Genomic DNA, 19,163 nt, shown 5'->3' on the forward strand with positions numbered 1-19,163 from the left:
GAAAACATTATGTTAAGTGAAAGAAACCAGATATAAAAGGTCACATATTGTAGGCTTCTATTTATATGAAATGTCTAGAATGAGAAAATCAACAGAGACAGAATTAGTGGTGGCCAGGGTCTGGAGGAGGAAGGAACGGGAAATGATTGCTAATAAACACAGAATTTCTTTTTGGGGTAATAAAAATGTTCTGGAATTAGTGGTGATAGCAGTCCAATCTTATGAACATACTAAAATCAACTGAATTGTACATTTGAAAATGATGAATTGTATATTATTTAAATTGCAATAAAAAATGTGGAAACCATTTCTAGTTCATGGGCCATACAACAATGGCCTACAGGCTGGATTTGGCTAGGGACTATAGTTTACCAACCTTATTCCAGCAACTAACAAAGAAAATGTCTTAGGGTTTCTCTCTCTCTCTCTCTCTCACACACACACACACACACACCCCACAAATTAGAACACAGCCAAAGGTCAAAACTTGAAATCAGCTAAGCCAGGACTGAAAAATTATTTAATAATTAAATACAGTTATTAAAAAATGGAAAGACAAGGAGTCTGTTTAAGTTATGCTCCCTGTCACCAAACACCATAAAGTTATTATTCTGAAAATAGACAAAATTTAATAGATTGGCAGAAAAAAGGCATGTGTTATATAAACTTATAGATATATAAAGTTATGTGTTATTTTAAAACACAAATCTTCAGTACAGTACCCATTTTGTCAGGCCAAATTTATCTTAAAATTATATTAAGCTAATTTAGAAATGTATTTACTGGCACATTACCTGGAGGAACTAGCTGTATTAATTCAAACCTGGTTAGAAAGCCTAAAAAGGAAAAAATGAAATTTTAATACTTCCAAAAATTGCCACGGTCTTTCAATAATTATTAAGTTTTAAACTGTTATAAAATCCATTTAATAGTAATAATAATAAAAATAATAATTAAAAATAACTCCAAACCAACATCAAATCAGGTATTTCTAGAATTAATCAATCAAGAGAGTGTAATGAGAGTAACAGAATTATAAAAATAGCATTTCACTAGCCATAAAAAAGAACAAGGGTTCATGTCTTTTGAAGGATCTGGAGGTCATTATCAAACTAACACAGAAACAGAAAACCAAATGCAGCATGTTCTCACTTAAAAATGGGAGTTAAATGATGAGAACTCATGGACACATAGAGGGGACCAATACACACTGGGGCCTACTTGAGGGTGGAGGGTGGGAGAAGAAAGAGGATCAGAAAAAATAACTATTGGATACTAGACTTAATACCTGGGTGACAATCTGTACAACAAATCCCCATGACACAGGTTCACCTATATAACAAACCTGCACATGTACCCCCAAACCTAAAAGTTAAAAAAAAAAATAGCATTTCACCTCCTGAAAAGTATTTTTAAAAAAAGATGCAATATTTGTCTCCTAAAAGTGCATACAATAAATAAATAAGTGTATATATACATAGAGCTCTAAAATAACAATGCAATTTTCATCTTAAATATTCAAAATCCACTTGTTATCCATTAACGTACAAAAGTTTATCTTGCTTAGAATAGTGTGCAATATGACTATACAAATTAAACATAAAATATAACTTTTTAAGGCCAGGCATGGTGGCTCGCGCCTATAATCCCAGCACTTTGGGAGGCCGAGGTGGGTGGATCACCTGAGGTCAGGAGTTCAAGACCAGCCCGGCCAACATGGTGAAACCCCGTCTCTACTAAAAATACAAAAATTAGCTGGGCATGATGGCAGATGCCTGTAATCCCAGCTACTCGGGAGGCTGAGGCAGGAAAATTGTTTGAACCCGGGAGGTGGAGGCTGCAATGAGCCAATATTGTGTCACTGCACTTCAGCCTCAGTAAAGGAGTGAGATTCCATCTTTAAAATATACATATATATATATATATATATAAACTTTTTAAATTTTCTTGAGTTCAAAATATATTTAGAAATAGCGAGCCTATGTACAATGACAAGAATAAAATTAAAATAAGGACAAGAATAAAGTTCAGATCTTTAAGATAACTTAAATGATACATTAGGTTGGTGCAATTATAACAATTAAAAAATCAATGAAGATAATTCTCACAAAATAACATAACAAGTGAAAACATTTTAGTTCTTTGTTTTTGTTTTGTTTGAACTAGGGTCTCGCTCTGTCACCCAGGGTGGAGTGCAGTGGTGCGATCTTGGGTCACTGCAACTTCTACCTTGCAGGTTCAAGCGATTCTCCTGCCTCAGCCTCCCAAGTAGCTGGGAGTACCAGCACGTACCACAACGCCCAGCTACTTTTTGTATTTTTAGTAGAGATGGGGTTTCACCATGTTGGCCAGGCTGGTCTCAAACTCTTAACCTCAGGTGATTTGCCCACCTCAGCGTCCCAAAGTGTTGGGATTACAGATGTAAGCCACTGTGCCCAGCCATGAAAACATTTTAAATAGACAACAAAAGTAAAATTCTAACTTTGTAGATTTATGAAAAAAATTTGAATTTATATGACAAAACTTTAAATGCCAAGAAACTTAAAAGCCAAGACAGCCTGACACTTTAGGTTTTCAAAATGAGAGGAGGGAATATATATTTGACAACCATCACCCTGATGGTAATTTAAGCACTTAGTTTGATTCAGCCTCTAAAGTCTTTCTTTTTAATTTTTAATTTCCACAGGTTATTGGGGAACAAGTGGTATTTGATTGTAAGTTATTTAGTGGTGATTTGTGAGATTTTGGTGCACCCATTACCTAAGCAGTATACACTGCACCCTATTTGTAGTCTTTTATCCCTCACTCCCTTCCCAACCTTTTCCCGAGTCCCCAAAGTCCATTGTGTCATTCTTCTGCCTTTGCATCCTCATAGCTTAGCTCCCACTTATGAGTGAGAACATACGATGTTTAATTTTCCATTCCTGAGTTACGTCACTTAGAATAATAGTCTCTAATTTCATCCAGGTCATTGCTAATGCCATTAATTCATTCCTTTTAATGGTTGACTAGTATTCCATCATACATATATATAATGGAATACATATATATGTACACACACACACGCCAGTTTCTATATCTACTCGTTGACTGATGGGCATTTGGATTCGTCCCACATTTTTGCAATTGCAAATTGTGCTGCTATAAACATGCATGTGCAAGTATTTTTTTCATAAAATGACCTCTTTTCCTCTGGGTAGACAGACACCCCAGTAGTGGGATTGCTGGATCAAATGATAGTTCTACTTGTAGTTCTTTAAGGCGTCTCTACACTGTTTTCCATAGTGGTTATACTAGTTTACATTCCCATCAGCGGTGTAGAAGTGTTACCTGTTCACCACATCTATGCCAACATCTACTATTTTTGATTTTTTGATTATGGTCAGGCTCTAAATTCTATGCAGTCAATTAATTCTCATCGTGACTCTATGAGTCCAATGCAATGGCTATCCTTCATTCATTTTTATGAATGAAGAAACTAAACCTCAAAGAGGAAACTATAGTAATGTGGGCAAGGTCAGACTGGCTAACAGTGACAGGGTTATATTGGAACCCAAGTAGTGTGTTCTCAGGGCCTGTCCTCTTATCCGCAAGATACTTCATTGAAAAATCCTATTCTTCCATAGAGCAAGTTAATTAGGATGCTTGATAAAATAACTACACCTTTTAATTGCCTTCTGGAATGGCATCACATAATTCACACTTGCTTTAAATATCAAGGACAAAAGGAAATCATTAATGAGTGACCTAGAGAACTGTTCTTATGTTCTTTTATGCTTCATTCCACCTCCCAGGGTTAATACTGGGAAATGAAATGAAAATATCCCAATTCTTGCAGGATCATTTGAAATGCTGGATTTTTTTCTGAATTTAAAGAGGCTTGAGAGAATCAGTGTTCTTACAGATGTGACCCATCTCAGAGAGATGTTTCACCTTCCTGTTTTTTAAGATTCAGGTAGAAATATGAATGCAGTAAATCAACTTGGGTATTGAATCTACTTTTTAAAAGGCCAAATGCCAAAGGCATCATTTTTTATACCCAATTGCCTTGATGGCTTCCTGAGACACATACTTGCTCAGTGACTACCCTAATCTATGCTATCTCTGTAGGTACTGACTCACTCTTTGCCTAATTTCAAACTCTTTAATCTACCTGGTATGTCAGCCTGAGACCTAGCCTACTCCCATTCTGACTTCTACCCAGGATGGCATCAGCTCACCTGGTACTTATGTCTGGTCCTTTCTCTATATATTGCTATTATTTGTGACCTTGGTCCTAATTCTTTCAACTGAGTAACATCTCAGTTGAAAATTTCATAAAGCTTAAAAATGTAATTAAAAGTCACACCATCCACAAACCTTTCACCCTTAAGACATTGGGAAAACAAAAGGGCAAACTAAATCTAAAGCAAACAGAGGAAAGAAAATAATAAAGATTAAGCAGAAAGTAATGAAATAGAAAACAGAAAACCAACACAGAAAATCAATACATCTAAAAGTTGGTTGTTTAAAATGATCAACAAAACTGACAAACCATTAGCTACACCAACCAAGAAAAAAGAGAAAAGACTCAAATTACTAAAATCAGAAATGAAAGAAGAGACATTACCACTGATTTTACAGAAATAATTTTTTGTTTGTTTATTTTTGGGATGGAGTCTTCCTCTGTCACCCAGGCTAGACTGCAGTGGCACAATCTCAGCTCACTGCCACCTCTGCCACCCGGGCTCAAGCAATTTTTCCACTTCACCCTCCCAAGTAGCTAGGATTACAGGTAAGCACCACCAAACGGAGCTAAATGTGTGTGTGTGTGTGTGTATTTTTGGTAGGGACAGGGTTTCACTATATTGGCCAGGCTGGTCTTGAACTCCTGAGCTCAAGAGATCCACTTGCCTTGGCCTACCAAAATGCTGGGATTACAGGCATGAGCCACCGTGCCCAGTATAGAAATAATTTTTTTTTTTTTTTTGAGACAGAGTCCTGCTCTGTAGAGTGGTATGATCACAGCTCACTGCAGCCTTAACCTCCCTGACTCAAGCGATCCTCCCACCTCAGCCTGCTTAGAAGCAAATACCACAGGCACATGCCACCACACCCCACCAATTTTTGTTGTTGTTGTTGTATGGATGGGGTCTCCCATAAAAATATTTTTAAGGGAATACCATGAACAACTTTACACCAACAAATTAGATAAATGAAATGGAAAAACTTCTAAAAAGACACAAACTAATAAAACTGACTTAAGAAGAAACAGAAAATCTGAAGAGACTTATAATGTGTAGAGAGATTAAATTAGTAATCAAAAAACAACCCAAAGACAAGCCCAGGTCCAGATGGCTTCACTGGTAAATACTACATTAAGAATTAACACCAATTATTCACAACCTCTTCCAAAAAAATAGAAGAGGACAGAACATACCCCAACAGATTCCATGAAGTTAGCATTACCAAAACCAGATGAAGACATCACAAGAAAACCAAACTACAGACCACTATCTCTTATGATTGTAAATCCCAAAATCCTCAATTTAATACTAGCAAACCAAATCCAGCAACATAAAGGCTAATATACCATAAGGTTGGTTTAGTATCTAAAAATCACATATCAACAAAATAAAGGATAAAAATCACATGATCATCTCAATAGATGTCGAAAAGGCATGTGCTATGTAGAAAAGGAACATGATTCAACGTTCCTTCATGATAAAAACTCAATAAACTAGGAATAAAGAGGAGCTTCCTCAACCTGATACAGAGCACTTAAGAAAAAACATACTTTAATATTACAACTAATGGTGAAAAACTGAATGCTATTTCCCTGCTATCAGGAAATAGATAAGGATGCTCACTTTAACTGCTTCTATTCAGTTCTGCACTGGAGATTCTACCCAGGGAAATTAGACATGAAAATGAAATAAAATGCATACAAACTATAAAAGAAGTAGTAAAGCTGTTTCTACTTGCAGATGACATAATTTTGTATACAAAAAATCCTAAGGAATCAATAAAAAACTACTAAAACTAATAAACAAGTTCAGTATGTTTTCAGGATAAAATATCAGTATATAAAAATCAATTGTGGGCCAGGCGCGGTGGCTCATGCCTGTAATACCAGCACTTTGGGAGACCAAGGCAGGAGGATCGCCTGAGGTCAGGAGTTTGAGATCAGCCTGATCAACAATGGAGAAACCCCATCTCCACTAAAAATACAAAAAATTAGCCAGGCGTGGCAGTGCATGCCTGTAATGCCAGCTACTCGGGAGGCTGAGGCAGGAGAATCTCTTGAACTAGGGAGGCAGAGATTGCAGTGAGCCGAGATCATGCCATCGCACTCCAACCTGGACAACAAGAACAAAACTTTGTTTCAAAAAAAAAAACAAAAACAAAATCAATTGGATTTCTATAAACTTGAACAAATCTGAGAATGAAATTTTTAAAAATTCCACTTACAATAGCTTCAGAGTACTTAGGAATAAATTTAACCAAAAAATGTAACACTTGTAAACTGAAAATTACAAAACATCATTGAAAATAAATCTAAAGGCTGGGCAAGGTGGCTCTTGCCTGTAATCCCAGTACTTTGGGAGGCCAAGGCGGGCAGATCACCTGAGTTCAAGACCAGTCTGACCAACAAGGAGAAACCTCGTCTCTACTAAAAATACAAAATTAGCCGGGCATGGTGGTGCATGCCTATAATCCCAGCTACCTGGGAGGCTGAGGCAGGAGAATCACTTGAACCCGGGAGGCAGAGGTTGCAGTAAGCAGAGATTGCACCATTGCACTCCAGCCTGGGCAACAAGAGCGAAACTCCATCTCAAAAAAAAAAGGAAAAGAAATTTAAAATAACCTAAATAAATGGAAACACATCCCACATTCATGTTTCAAAAATATTGTTAAGGTGACAATACTCCCTAAACTGATCTACAGTCAATGGAATTTCTATCAATATCCTAGCTGGCTTCTTTGCAGACATTGACAAGCTGACTGAAAAATTCTTATGGAAACTCAAGTGACCCAAAATAGCAGTCTCGAAAAAGAAAACCTAAGCTGGAAGATTTACACTTCCTGGTTTTGAAATGTATTGCAAAGTCATGGTAATCAGGATTGTGTGTTGGTATAATGATAGATATATGAATCAACAGAATAGAACTGAGACCCTAAAAGTAAACCCTCACATTACTGTAAGCTGATTTTCAAAAAGGGTACCAAGACAATTCAATGAGGGAAAGAATGGTCTTTTATCAAATGGTGCTAGGACAAATGGATATCCATATGCAAAAGAATGAAGTTGGTCCCCAACCTCACACTGTCTACAAAAATCAACACAGTATAAATCACAGATCTAGATATAAGAGCCAAAACTATAAAACTGTTAGAAGAAAACACAGATGTAAGTCTTCACAACCTTGACTTAGGCAATGGTTTCTTAGACATGACACCAAAAGCACAAGCAACAAAGGAAAAATAGAAAAACTGAAATTCATCAAAATTAAAAACTTTTGCATTTCAAAAAATACCATCAAGAAAGTGAAAGACAATTCTAGAATGGAAGAAAATATTTGCAAATTATATATCTATCAAAGGTCTTGTATCTAGAATATATAAAGAACATTTACAGTCCAGGCATAGTGGCTCACGTCTGTAACCCCAACATTTTGGAAAGCACAGGAGAGAGGATTACTTAAGACCAGGAGTTCAAGACCAGCTGGGCATCATAGTGACATCCTGTCTCTACAAAACAAAAGCAAAAACAAAAACTAGCTAGGCATGGTGCTGTGTGCCTGTAGTCCCAACTGCTTCAGAGGCTGAGGTGGGAGGATCGCTTGAGCCCAGAAAGTTGAGGCTGCAGTAAGCTATGATCGTGCCACTGCACTCCAGGCTAGGTGACAGAGCGAGACCCTGTCTCAAAATAAACAAAAAAATAAAGACAAATGATCCCATTAAAAAGTAGGCAAAGGATCTGAATAGACATTTCCCCCAAAGAAAATACACAAATGGCCAATTATCTCACGAAAAAATGTTCAACATCATTAGCCATCAGGGAAATGCAAATCAAAACAATGATGAGATACCACTTCACACTCACAAAGATGACTACCAATCAAAATGACAGATAATAACAAGTGTTGGCGAGGATGTGGGAAAATGGAACCCTCATACATTGCTGGTGGGATGTAAAATGATTCAGCTGCTTTGGTAAATAATGTGAAACTTCCTTAAAAGGTTAAACATACAGTTACCATATTGAAACGGGAAAAGCTCCCTTTTCGCCCTCTCAGGACGTGCGATGCGGGTGTGGCTTGCTTCTTCGGTGCTCCCGCTGCTCAAACCTCTAGAGGAGCAGACAGATGGGGACAGGCTGTGGGGTTCCGACCCCATGGCAGTATCTAGGGGTGAATGTTTACAGCTCCTGAAGCCCCAGTGGGTGTGTGTTACAGGGTGCTCTTTTAGTTTACCGTCTATAGGCAGCTTGTGTTAGTCAGCTCAGTTAGACCCTCTACCCTGTTGCAAGGACATAGGGGCTTTCTGTATTCCCGGGTTTCTTGCCTTGGTGTACTGGAAGAATTGGATCACACATGGGCTTGGAGAATGAGTGTGAGGTTTTACTGAGTGGAAGTAGCTTTCAGCAGGTGGGGGAGCCAGAAGGGAGATGGTTTTCCCCTGGAGTTGGGCCGCTTGGCGGCCCTGGCTCTCCTCCAACCGCCCCAGCCAAACTCCATGTCGTTCTGCCAGTGCCAATGTGCTCCTCTCAATGTCCAGCTGCTTCTGTCTCTGCCTTGCTAGGGTCTCGGGTTTTTATAGGCACAGGATGGGGGCATGGTGGGCCAGGATGGTCTTGGGAAATGCAATATTTCGGCTGGAAAGCAGGAGTGCCTGTCCTCACCTAGGTCCGTGGGGATGGAGCCCTAGCCAGGGATCACACCCTTCCTCTACCCAGCACTTCCCTTCCTCCTTCCATATTATTTAAAGGTACCACTCTCTTCTCTTCCCAGCACTCCTGTATCAATATGACCCAGCAATTTCACTCCTAGGTATACCCAAGAGGCATTAAAACATATGTTCACACAAAAACTTATACACAAATATTCACAGCATCATTATTCATCATAGCCTAAAAGTGGAAACAACCCAAATGTCCATCAATTGATGACTAGAAAAACAAAATGTGATATATTCATCCAATAGAATACTATTTGGCCAAACAAAAACTTAAGTTCTGGCACATGCTATAATATGGATGAACCTTGAAAACATTACACTAAGAAGTCAATCACAAAGAAGCACATGTTGCATAACCTCATTCATATGAAATATCCAGAATAAGCAAATCTATAGAGACGGAAAGATTAGTGGTTACCGACAGCTAGGAGGGCTGCTGGGGAATAGGGAGTGATTGCTAATGGGCATAGGGCTGCTTTTTGTAGTGATAAAAATATTCTAACTTAATGAAATACACAAAAACAATTTTTAGAAATAAACAACCAAACAGAATCATACCATCCCCATCAAAGCCCATCTATATTTAGTTGTTTTTTTTTTTTTTTAGATGGAGTCATGCTCTGCCACCCAGGCTAAAGTGCAATGGCACGATCTCGGCTCACAGCAACCTCCACCTCCTGGGTTCAAGTGACTCTCCTACCTCAGCCTCCCAGGTAGCTGGGACTACAGGCATGTGCCACCACATCAGGCTAATTTTGTTGTATTTTTGGTAGAGATGGGGTTTCACCATGCCGGCCAGGCTGGTCTCAAACTCCTGAACTCAAATGATCCACCCACCTCGGCCTCCCAAAGTGCTGGGATTACAGACGTGAACCACCGTGCCCGGCCAAGCCCATTTATATTTAGAAAGGGTATGTAGCAGAATCAAAAATGTGATTCAAATTTTACATAGGCTGTTTTGAAATAAATATTTACCAAACATGAACATATCACAGTTTAGAAAAGAGCAGACTTTTACATCTGTGAATTACACACAATAGTCTTTTGGTTTTTTGTTTTGTTTTTCAGAGTACCTACTTTCCAAAAGGTCTACTACAGCTCCAGGATCTACTGCACTTTCAAATACCTGCAGAGAAAAATGGAGAAAATAAATTTTCAAAGTTGTATTAATAAGTGCATATAGAAACTATAAATGCCAGGTGCAGTAGCTCACACCTGTAATCCTAGCACTTTGGGAGGCCAAGGTGGGTGTATTGCTTAAGCTCAGGAGTTTGAGACCAGCAACATGGTGAAATCCTCTCTCTACAAAAAATACAAAAGATAGCTTGGCATGGTGGCTTTTGCCTGTATTCCCAGCTACTTGCGGGGCTGAGGCTGGAGGATCATTTGAGCCCAGGAGATAGAGCTTGCAGTGAGCCAAGATGGCATAACCACATTCCAGCATGGGAGAAACAGTGAGACCCTGAGAAAGAAAAGAAAAAAAAAGAAAAGAAAAGAGAAGAGAAGAGAAGAGAAGAAAAGAAAAAGAAAGAAAGAGAGAGAGAAAGAAAAACAAAGAGAGAAAGAGAGAAAGAGAGAAAGAGAAAGAAAGAAAGAAAGAAAGAAAGAAAGAAAGAAAGAAAGAAAGAAAGAAAGAAAGAAAGAAAGAAAGAAAGAGAGAGAGAGAGAGAGAGAGAGAGGGAGGGAGGGAGGGAGGGAGGGAGGAAGGGAAGGAAGGAATGGAAGGAAGGAAGGAAGGAAGGAAGGAAGGAAGGAAGGAAGGAAGGAAGGAAGGAAGGAAGGAAGGAAGGAGAGAGGAAGGGTAAATTAAATTCTTCCAGGTAATTAACATATGTGAAATCCAGTCACATAACATTTTAGAACTCAGCAGATGTACCTTTAATAAGTGTCTGATTAAAAGTTCAACAAGTGATTATAGAATAAATGAAGGTTAACACAACAATAAGAAGTGCAAAAAAATCTCAATTAATCTACTACATGCTAAAAATGTCATCAACTTGACCTAACTCTACTGTTTGTTGCTGAAAGCCCATCTTGAATCAACCTCAAAGAGTCTCGTTTGACTACCTAGAAAAACATTCTGTATACAACAGATACTCATTAAATGTTAACTGAATGAATGGTTTCTCTTCCCAAGCAATTGGTTGTGCTGAAAAGGAACATAAAAAGAAATTTTACCTATGCGTAACACAAAACAAAAGCTAAGTACTAGCAGCTACACTCACATTGAATAAGAAAAGAAAGAGAGGAGAGTCTCAAAAGTTTTAAGTGTATCTTGAAGCACAAGAAAAACATTGTCATATCTGTCTAGCCATTGCCAAATCTTTATATTTTGTTCTTGAAATGAAAGGGCCTGGGACAGGATTGAAATAAAGGTACACCATGCCTTTCCCCCTAAGCTCTAGGCCCTAAGAAAAACAAAACGTTTTCAGCAGAGCTTGATTTCAGGCTTCAAAGTTCTGATTTAAATGGTATTTAAACTTAAACAAAAATGAAAGTGTCTCATATAATCAATTTTTGTCCTACTGACTGGATTTATCAAGCAAATGTGGGTAAGTGGGTTTTTTTGCCTCAATTATTTTAATAATCCTTTCGTTTTACCCATTGTTATGGGCTGAATTGTGTCCCCCCAAAAATTCATGGGATGAAGTCTTAAACCCAGTATCTCAGAATATGACCTTAGTTTGCACATAAGGTCACTGCAAATAAAATTACTTAAGTTAGAATAAGGTCATACTGGGATAGGGTAGGCCTCTGATAAGACTGGTGTCCTGAGGAGGGGTGGAAATTTGAGCACAGAAACTGTTTTTAAAAAAAAAGAAAAGAAAAGAAAAAAAACTTTAGGCAAAATTAAATTTATTTGAGCAAGGAACGATTCATAAACTGGGCAGCACTCAGAACTCTTTGGTTCAGAGACCTACACTGCTGCATTACGGACAGCAAGCTTTTACAGGCTGACATGAAAATAAGACAAAGAAAATACATTTAATTGGTTGGAGTGGAAAGACCCTAGTTAGAGATCATTGGCAGTTTCTGATAGGTAAAGTCTCTAGTTAAAGGTTAGTTGGCAATTTCTTATCGGTAAAATCTCCAGTTAGAAGTTCATTGGTGGCATCCGTTTGGTAAAAGTCTATAGTTTTACTGTTTACATTGGGCTTCAGTTTGCTTACGCAGGAATTTAAAGCACTGGAGCCGCCCCAGCCTAAAGACTTCCCCCACCCCAGTCTTTTTTAACAGTACACACACAGAGTGAATGCCATGTAAATATTGGAATTACACTGCCACAAGCCAAGGAACTATACCAGAAACTAGGAGAAAGGCCTGGAATAGGTCTTTCCCTAGTGCCTTTAAAAGGAATATGTCCCTGCTGACACTCTGATTTCAAGAATTGTAGCCTCCAGAACAGCAAGACCATGTTTCTGTTGTTTAAGCCACTCCATTTGTGGTACTTCTGTATAGCAGCTCTAAGAAACTAACATCCATATCTAAGGATTTTCTCAAGTATGATCTTGGGGAGTAAATGATCAACATGAACTGCTTGAACAATGGCTCATATATTCTTATGAGTAATTTGTTTACCCAAATGCCTCAGAAAATTCCACTTTGAATTAAACAGAAGATCCAAGGAAGAGAAAATATTTTCACCGCCTGCTGAAAGTAGTTGCAGCTAGAGAAGGGAACAGATACAAGGAAGCTAAAACCAACAGGAAGAAAGGAATATGAACCCAAACAACTCATGCAAGAGGACAATTAATTGAGTGAATTTTATAAAATGAAAAAATGGTTCTATGATTTGTTTGACTAGTAATCTCAAATGTACAGCTTTTCAACAGAGCAGAAGTGGCATCTGAAATGTGACTCAGGCTCACTCTTCTCTTTGACAAATCAAGGAGGTTGGAGTTATCTAGTCGTGTGCTTCTGTGATTTTCTATCTTTGGGCTTCTTATAAAAATATTTTTAAAGGCTTTTACAGGCCAGACGCAGTGGCTCATGCGGTAATCCCAGCACTTTGGGAGGCTAAGGTGGGCAGATCACTTGAGGCCAGGAGTTTGAGACCAGCCTGACCAACATGGTGAAACCCTGTCTCTACTAAAAACACAAAAATTAGCCTGGTGTGGTGGCAGACGCCTGAACCTGGGAGGCAGAGGGTGCAGTGCCCCAAGGTCTTGCCACTACACTCCAGCCTGGATGGCAGAACAATACTCTGTCTCCAAAAAAAAAAAAAAAAAAAGAGGCTTCTACAGAGCAAATTCAAAATTGATATAACTAATAAGAAAATTATTGGGGGGGAGGGGAAGACTGCATTTTTACCACCAACTCTTTACCATCAACTTTTTACCACTTTTTTTTTTTTTTTTTTTTTTTTTTTTTGAGACAGAGTCTGTCTCTGTCTCCCAGGCTGGAGTGCAGTGGCATGATCTCGGCTCACTGCAAGCTCCGCCTCCCGGGTTCATGCCATTCTCCTGCCTCAGCCTCCCAAGTAGCTGGGACTACAGATGCCCACCACCACGCTCGGCTAATTTTTTGTATTTTTAGTAGAGACGGGGCTTCACCGTATTAGCCAGGATGGTCTCCATCTCCTGACCTCGTGATCTGCCTGCCTCGGCCTCCCAAAGTGCTGGGATTACAGGCGTGAGCCACCGTGCCAGGCTCTTTTTTACCACTTCCAACATCTAAATGGGAGAACTAAGTTCCTTTAGATTCTGATTATATGTACCAAGGTTATAGCCATTTATTTCTCTCCTCTTTTATCCAGCCAGTTTGGTACATTCTTCATTTAAATTAATAGGTTGTGATTTATAAAAATATTAGATACAATCTTAGCCCTTCAGAAAATTGATCTTCATCTCTTCTCTCAACCTCAGGTTGAAACAGATAGGTCACTTTCTGGGCACCAGACCTTTAAAAATGACATGCTCTACTCTGTAGCCTTCCTTCTCCCCAGATCTCCCTTAATGACATTGTTTGGGGCAACATCATTAGACTTATTAAGGTTAAAACTGATTCCATCTCTAAATTCCAAAACAAAAATATTAAGAGATTGTCAGTGATGACATAGTAATAACATCAATATTCTATGAAATAATTTAGTGGGAAGAGGGCTGGTAATGTTGTGATTATTTATATCACCATGTTATTCACCAGAATGGAATCTAGCTTTTATCACTGTAGCTAAGTAAACCAGGTGTGAGCTGAGGAAACAGTAAATCTGAACAGCCTTTTTATTTTGTTACAGGATTTTAATTACAGGATTTAACTAATTTCATTTTTTTTCATTATTTTTCTTGGTCTAATACAGTTTTTTCTAAGGTCCACAGTTTATTAATAATCCGTTTCATAAATGTAATGCAACTACCTCTAACACCTCCAAAAACATTCAGAAATGCTCTCCTTGCTCTAGTTAAAAAATGCCAGGGGAGTTCCAAGAATAGGAAACATCAACCGGGGTATTTAGCACTAGATTGACAGAACTTGGCTCAGACCTGCATTACAAAAGCAAGTCTTCCAACTGTGGTTTTGCTTCAAGGCCGACTGTGGTTTTGCACTGTGCTGAAATGCTTTTGGATAATTTTTTTGAAGGAAATTTACAAAATAATGCTGTAAGAACTGTGTTCTTTATAAGAACGCTTAGGTTACCTTCAGACAACAAAAGTCAATGAGAAAGTCAAGATCACCTTTTCAAATCTCATGCTCTGCTGAATCATAATGGGGAACGCAGAGGGAAAGCTGTTTGTCTCCAGGTACTGATTCAGGAGGTAGACCCCGAGGTACACATCTTGCTTGCCAGGCAGGAACACCCCTGGGCAAGAAATCTTAAAAAGAAAGAAAATAACAAACAAGAGAGAGAAAACAGGCTTTCCTTTGTTTTGTTACACGGGGCTCTATTTCTTTTAAGCTCCTACAAACACTGACATTTTCCCCATCACCCCATTCCCTCACCTGTACCTCCCAGCGCCAACGTCCTCCCCTCTGCTCTCCTCACATTGGAAATTCCAATTCCCTCACACGTCTCCACCAGGTGTCACAATCGCGCTCTCGCCGGCTCCTCTCCCCGCCCCTCCAGGATGGTAGTGCGGAAGCGGAAGAGGCTGCAGGGCCGGGAAGCCTCTGTTTAGTCCGGCCTGGTACCGGGGTCCGGGCCGCCATCCGCGATGCCAAGTCCCCGGAGGAGCGTCGAGGGACGGCCGCTGGGCGTCTCCGCTTCGAGCAGCAGCAGCAGCAGCCCCGGCAGCCCAGCCCATGGCGGCGGTGGCGGCGGCAGCAGGTTTGAGTTCCAGTCCCTGCTCAGCAGCCGCGCTACCGGTGTGGACCCCACCTGCGCCCGGCTCCGAGCGTCGGAGAGCCCAGTGCACCGCCGCGGCTCCTTCCCCCTGACCGCGGCGGGCCCCTCCCAGGCGCTCCCGCCTCCGCTGCCCGAGGAGGACCGCATGGACTTGAACCCGTCCTTCCTGGGCATAGCCCTGCGCTCCCTGCTGGCCATCGACCTGTGGCTGTCCAAAAAGCTGGGGGTGTGCGCGGGAGAGAGCTCGTCGTGGGGCAGCGTGCGACCCCTTATGAAGCTGCTGGAGATCTCGGGACATGGCATCCCCTGGCTGCTGGGCACCCTCTACTGCCTGTGCAGGAGCGACAGCTGGGCCGGGCGCGAGGTGCTGATGAACCTGCTCTTCGCCCTGCTGTTGGACCTGCTGCTGGTGGCCTTGATCAAAGGGCTGGTCCGCAGGCGCCGCCCGGCCCACAACCAGATGGACATGTTTGTCACTCTCTCGGTGGACAAGTACTCCTTCCCGTCGGGCCATGCCACAAGGGCCGCCCTGATGTCGAGGTTCATCCTGAACCACCTGGTACTGGCCATTCCACTGAGGGTGCTGGTGGTTCTGTGGGCCTTCGTCTTGGGCCTCTCCAGGGTCATGCTGGGGCGGCACAATGTCACCGACGTGGTTTTTGGCTTTTTTCTGGGCTACATGCAGTACAGCATCGTGGACTATTGCTGGCTCTCACCCCATAATGCTCCGGTCCTCTTTTTACTGTGGAGTCAACGATGACACCATCTCATTGATGATGGCACCAGGAGGTCTGAAGGTTTCCACATTCGATGATACCAACCTAAACCAGCAGCCATCCCGCTTGTCCCTCTTAGGCATTTCAGGCTTCCTTTGGGATTTCAGGTGTCCCACCATCTTGATGTGCTGCTAGGCTGGAGCACACGCTGGCCATTACTGAACACAGCCATATTAGGGAAAGCAAAAAACCCTCTATTGCTAATTTATTCAACAATTGTTTATGTCTCCAGGACAACTGCAAAGAAACCAAGCTTAGGTGGTTATACTGTTGCTGTTAAAAGTTGGTATCAGTAAGATTTGTGTTTTGTGGTAATCCCTAAATCAACATACCACTTGTAAACTGAACTTTGAGAAAGAAACATGATGTTCATTCTGTAAATATACATGCAGACAGGCCATGTACTAATCCTAGTCCTTTTCCTGAGGTAGATTTTAAACAGTATTTTTAAAGTTCAAGACATAGGTTTTTCTAGTTTATTCCCTGAAGATCTGTTGCCATAGTTGGGACGATTTCTTCTTAATCCTGATTTTCTTGGTAAGCTTTTTTACTTTATTTTCTCTTTATTATCTCTATCCATATTTGTGGATCGGGTAGTGGGAAAAGAGATTATAATACTTGTCTTTCTCTCCTCTCCCTCCACCCCTCAAAAGATCTTTATGTGTTTCCCACTACTCCCTGTCTTTTAGCATTCAGAGAAAAAGCCAAGAACTTGCTTAAAGAGGAAACACTTAAAAGGTAGGCATATCGAAGATGCTCATAGAAAAGGAAGAATGGGACATAGCCCCATGCTTATTTCTGTTTACAACCTAACATGGCATGAGAGAGGGCAGAGGAACTAAGTTGCTGGGGAGAGTCAGAGGAACTGAAAGTTTGGGAATAGGCTGACCATATATTATGCCAGTGACCACTATAACAGGAGGGGCCCTGCTGCCAGTCATCTCCACTGAATAAAGAATAATGCCCCTCTATCAGGGTAATAAAATGGGGAAAGAACGTCTTCTCAATGCAAGAACGTAAGCTTTCTCGTATATACCTGTATGCTACAGTTTTTCACATGGAATTCCGTTTTCTGAGGTACAGCACATTTTAGATAACGGTATTTAACTTGAAATTCATCAGGGGAATCTGCTGCTGTACCCGGCACAAGGTATAATTCCAAAATTTCTGTTTACATTGATCTTTACATTTAAAGCTGTTCATCCATGGTGCCTCCCCAAATCATAAGACCAAAGACCACCAAACGCAGGGTAGACTCTGCTCATTATTCTTTGACCCAGAAAGACTGGAGAAGGCATATGCTTTAAATACTGCTCTACCTGAAAAGAAATCCTTTAAATTACCTATGGAAGTGATGGCCTCAGATAATCTTAATGACTGTTTTGGCATTTATAAATAGAAATTATTATGGACTTTGATCTACCATACTGAGATTTGGATAGGAACCTGGAGAATGGCTGTGATAAGTAGGTTTTGATTGAGTGAAAGCATGAGCTTGTTCAGAGTGAGGGGCACACTGAAAAAGAAACAGCCATGCCTCAAAATCAAATCATTTGCATTCCCACAACATCCTGAACACCGACTACCTCTTCACTTGCTAAAGCAGCTAAACTGTGAAGCTCTAAGTGGGTTGGGTTTGTTGTTTAACCTTAGTGAGATCCTTTGTTTTAACTGCAGCAATATTCAGGCCAGATATTTGGAAGCAAATGATATTTCCTCTTGCGGTGTCCACAAATCTGAATATGAGGGGCATGAAATTAGGCTTACCATCTAGTTCATAATTACAATTTTGGAATTCCCTGTTTTAGTTGCTGGGGCCTGAGTTTTCTGACTTTTAAAGCATAGATCAATTTCACCTGATGTTTTTGAAGCATCCTAAGTACTGTAGAGTAGAAAACTGATTTCTTTGTTAATTGTACACTGAGGAATGCCTTTTAAAAATCAAAATAAAACTAACCAATAATGGTGAATGAAGTGAGATGAAAACTTGCTTAATTTTTGCCTTGATGAGGAGGGAGACTGATTTATCACTTAGCTTCTCAAGAGTTCCTTCATCTTCCTGCACAATTTTTAGAGCTTAAAACTGGTATAGTACGACTTAATATGGTCTAGCCCTATTTGCTGTCAGCAAAGTGGGACAATTTTGATCACCAGGAAATTTTGATCACCTTTCACACCCACATGTATGATGAAACCACAGCATTTGCCAATTGTATGGAGGCCAACCAGATTCCATGACAATTTCCTGTTAGCATTATGCTTGTAATCATAGCCAGTAGAAAAGCCCCTAGAGGAAAGGTGGCATGACATTCTGTTACTAACTACATGGAAGGATTGGAAAATGGAAACTGAAATAAGAGGGAATGGTAGACGCCCAAGTAGAAACCATGGAGTCACTCTGCAACAGCACCTCACTTAGGAAAGATTTGGTAATTACAAAATATTTGTTGATCGATTGATTTCCCTTTTGGAATTAGCAAGCCAGAGCCATCACTAAGGGGAGAATAGCATAGGAAAATATCTGATTGCTTCATAGAGTTGGCAAATAATCAGGAAGTGATGGAGCTTTTTAAAATTATTCCCTGGTTAAAGAAGTTTAAAATCCGTTCACAAATTTTTATCCAGGAGAAGAAAATAAAATTCTACCTGGACTTAATGCAGGGTTGTTTGAAAATAAAAAACAATTCATGATAAAGAAAAGAAACATGTTAACTTTAGAACAGGGGAAAAAAAAAAAAGGTGGGAACAGGTGGAGCTGAATTAAATGTTAAGAAGTCAGGGAAAACCAATATGGAGAATCTTAAGGACAAAGGTACGATCTGCCCCAGAAGATAATGATGTGTTTGTGGTAAGTGGGGGATGTGGGGGAGGGTTGTTGAAAACCACCTGAGACTAAGAGTCCGACTTGAGGTTAAGGAGGGGGAGTTCATCAATCTCTTACCGCCCGGATCTGCAGCTCCACCACCACCTCCAGAGGCATCGTTCCCTGCGTGGGCGAAAGGACTGGAATGAAAAGATCCTTTTGTGCCGAGCCTTGGACCAATTTTTCTTAGTTTAGCTCAATCCCTAGAGCAAATGTTCCCAGAAGCTTCCCCAGTCCCCATCCCCCTATTCCCCCACCGTCCCCCCCAGCCCAGGTCCCTCCCACCGGGACGGGTCTCTCA

The 19,163-nt window shown here is 40.4% G+C and overlaps 2 protein-coding genes across 9 annotated transcripts in view; one reads left to right on the forward strand and one right to left on the reverse strand.

Annotated features, from left to right (window-relative positions):
• The window catches only part of SPATA6L (spermatogenesis associated 6 like), a 62,623-nt gene that overhangs the window by 42,871 nt on the left and 589 nt on the right, over positions 1-19,163 (reverse strand). For 2 of the 8 annotated variants that reach the window (XM_007969356.3, XM_007969354.3), the window contains exons 1-4: positions 18,941-19,117; positions 14,616-14,753; positions 10,018-10,066; positions 795-836 (exon numbers count right to left, since the gene is read on the reverse strand). In XM_007969356.3, the coding sequence (XP_007967547.1) occupies positions 795-836; positions 10,018-10,066; positions 14,616-14,753; positions 18,941-18,979 (268 nt within the window). In that variant the 5' untranslated portion in view covers positions 18,980-19,117. Of the gene's footprint in view, positions 1-794; positions 837-10,017; positions 10,067-14,615; positions 14,754-14,880; positions 14,988-18,940; positions 19,119-19,163 lie in introns of those variants that run through there. The other 6 variants (XM_073021551.1, XM_037998442.2, XM_007969352.3 and 3 more) reach the window with 5 other exon arrangements.
• PLPP6 (phospholipid phosphatase 6) lies at positions 15,093-17,974 on the forward strand. Its single transcript, XM_007969350.3, has one exon. It carries the CDS (start codon positions 15,093-15,095, stop codon positions 15,981-15,983), a length of 891 nt encoding a protein of 296 aa, XP_007967541.2. The 3' UTR covers positions 15,984-17,974.

This window comes from Chlorocebus sabaeus, chromosome 12 (assembly GCF_047675955.1).
Source record: "Chlorocebus sabaeus isolate Y175 chromosome 12, mChlSab1.0.hap1, whole genome shotgun sequence".
NCBI lineage: Eukaryota > Metazoa > Chordata > Mammalia > Primates > Cercopithecidae > Chlorocebus > Chlorocebus sabaeus.

Excerpts from the sequence above, each read along its gene's own strand:
- PLPP6 (XM_007969350.3), top strand. The coding sequence starts at position 15,093 with ATGCCAAGTCCCCGGAGGAGCGTCGAGGGACGGCCGCTGGGCGTCTCC.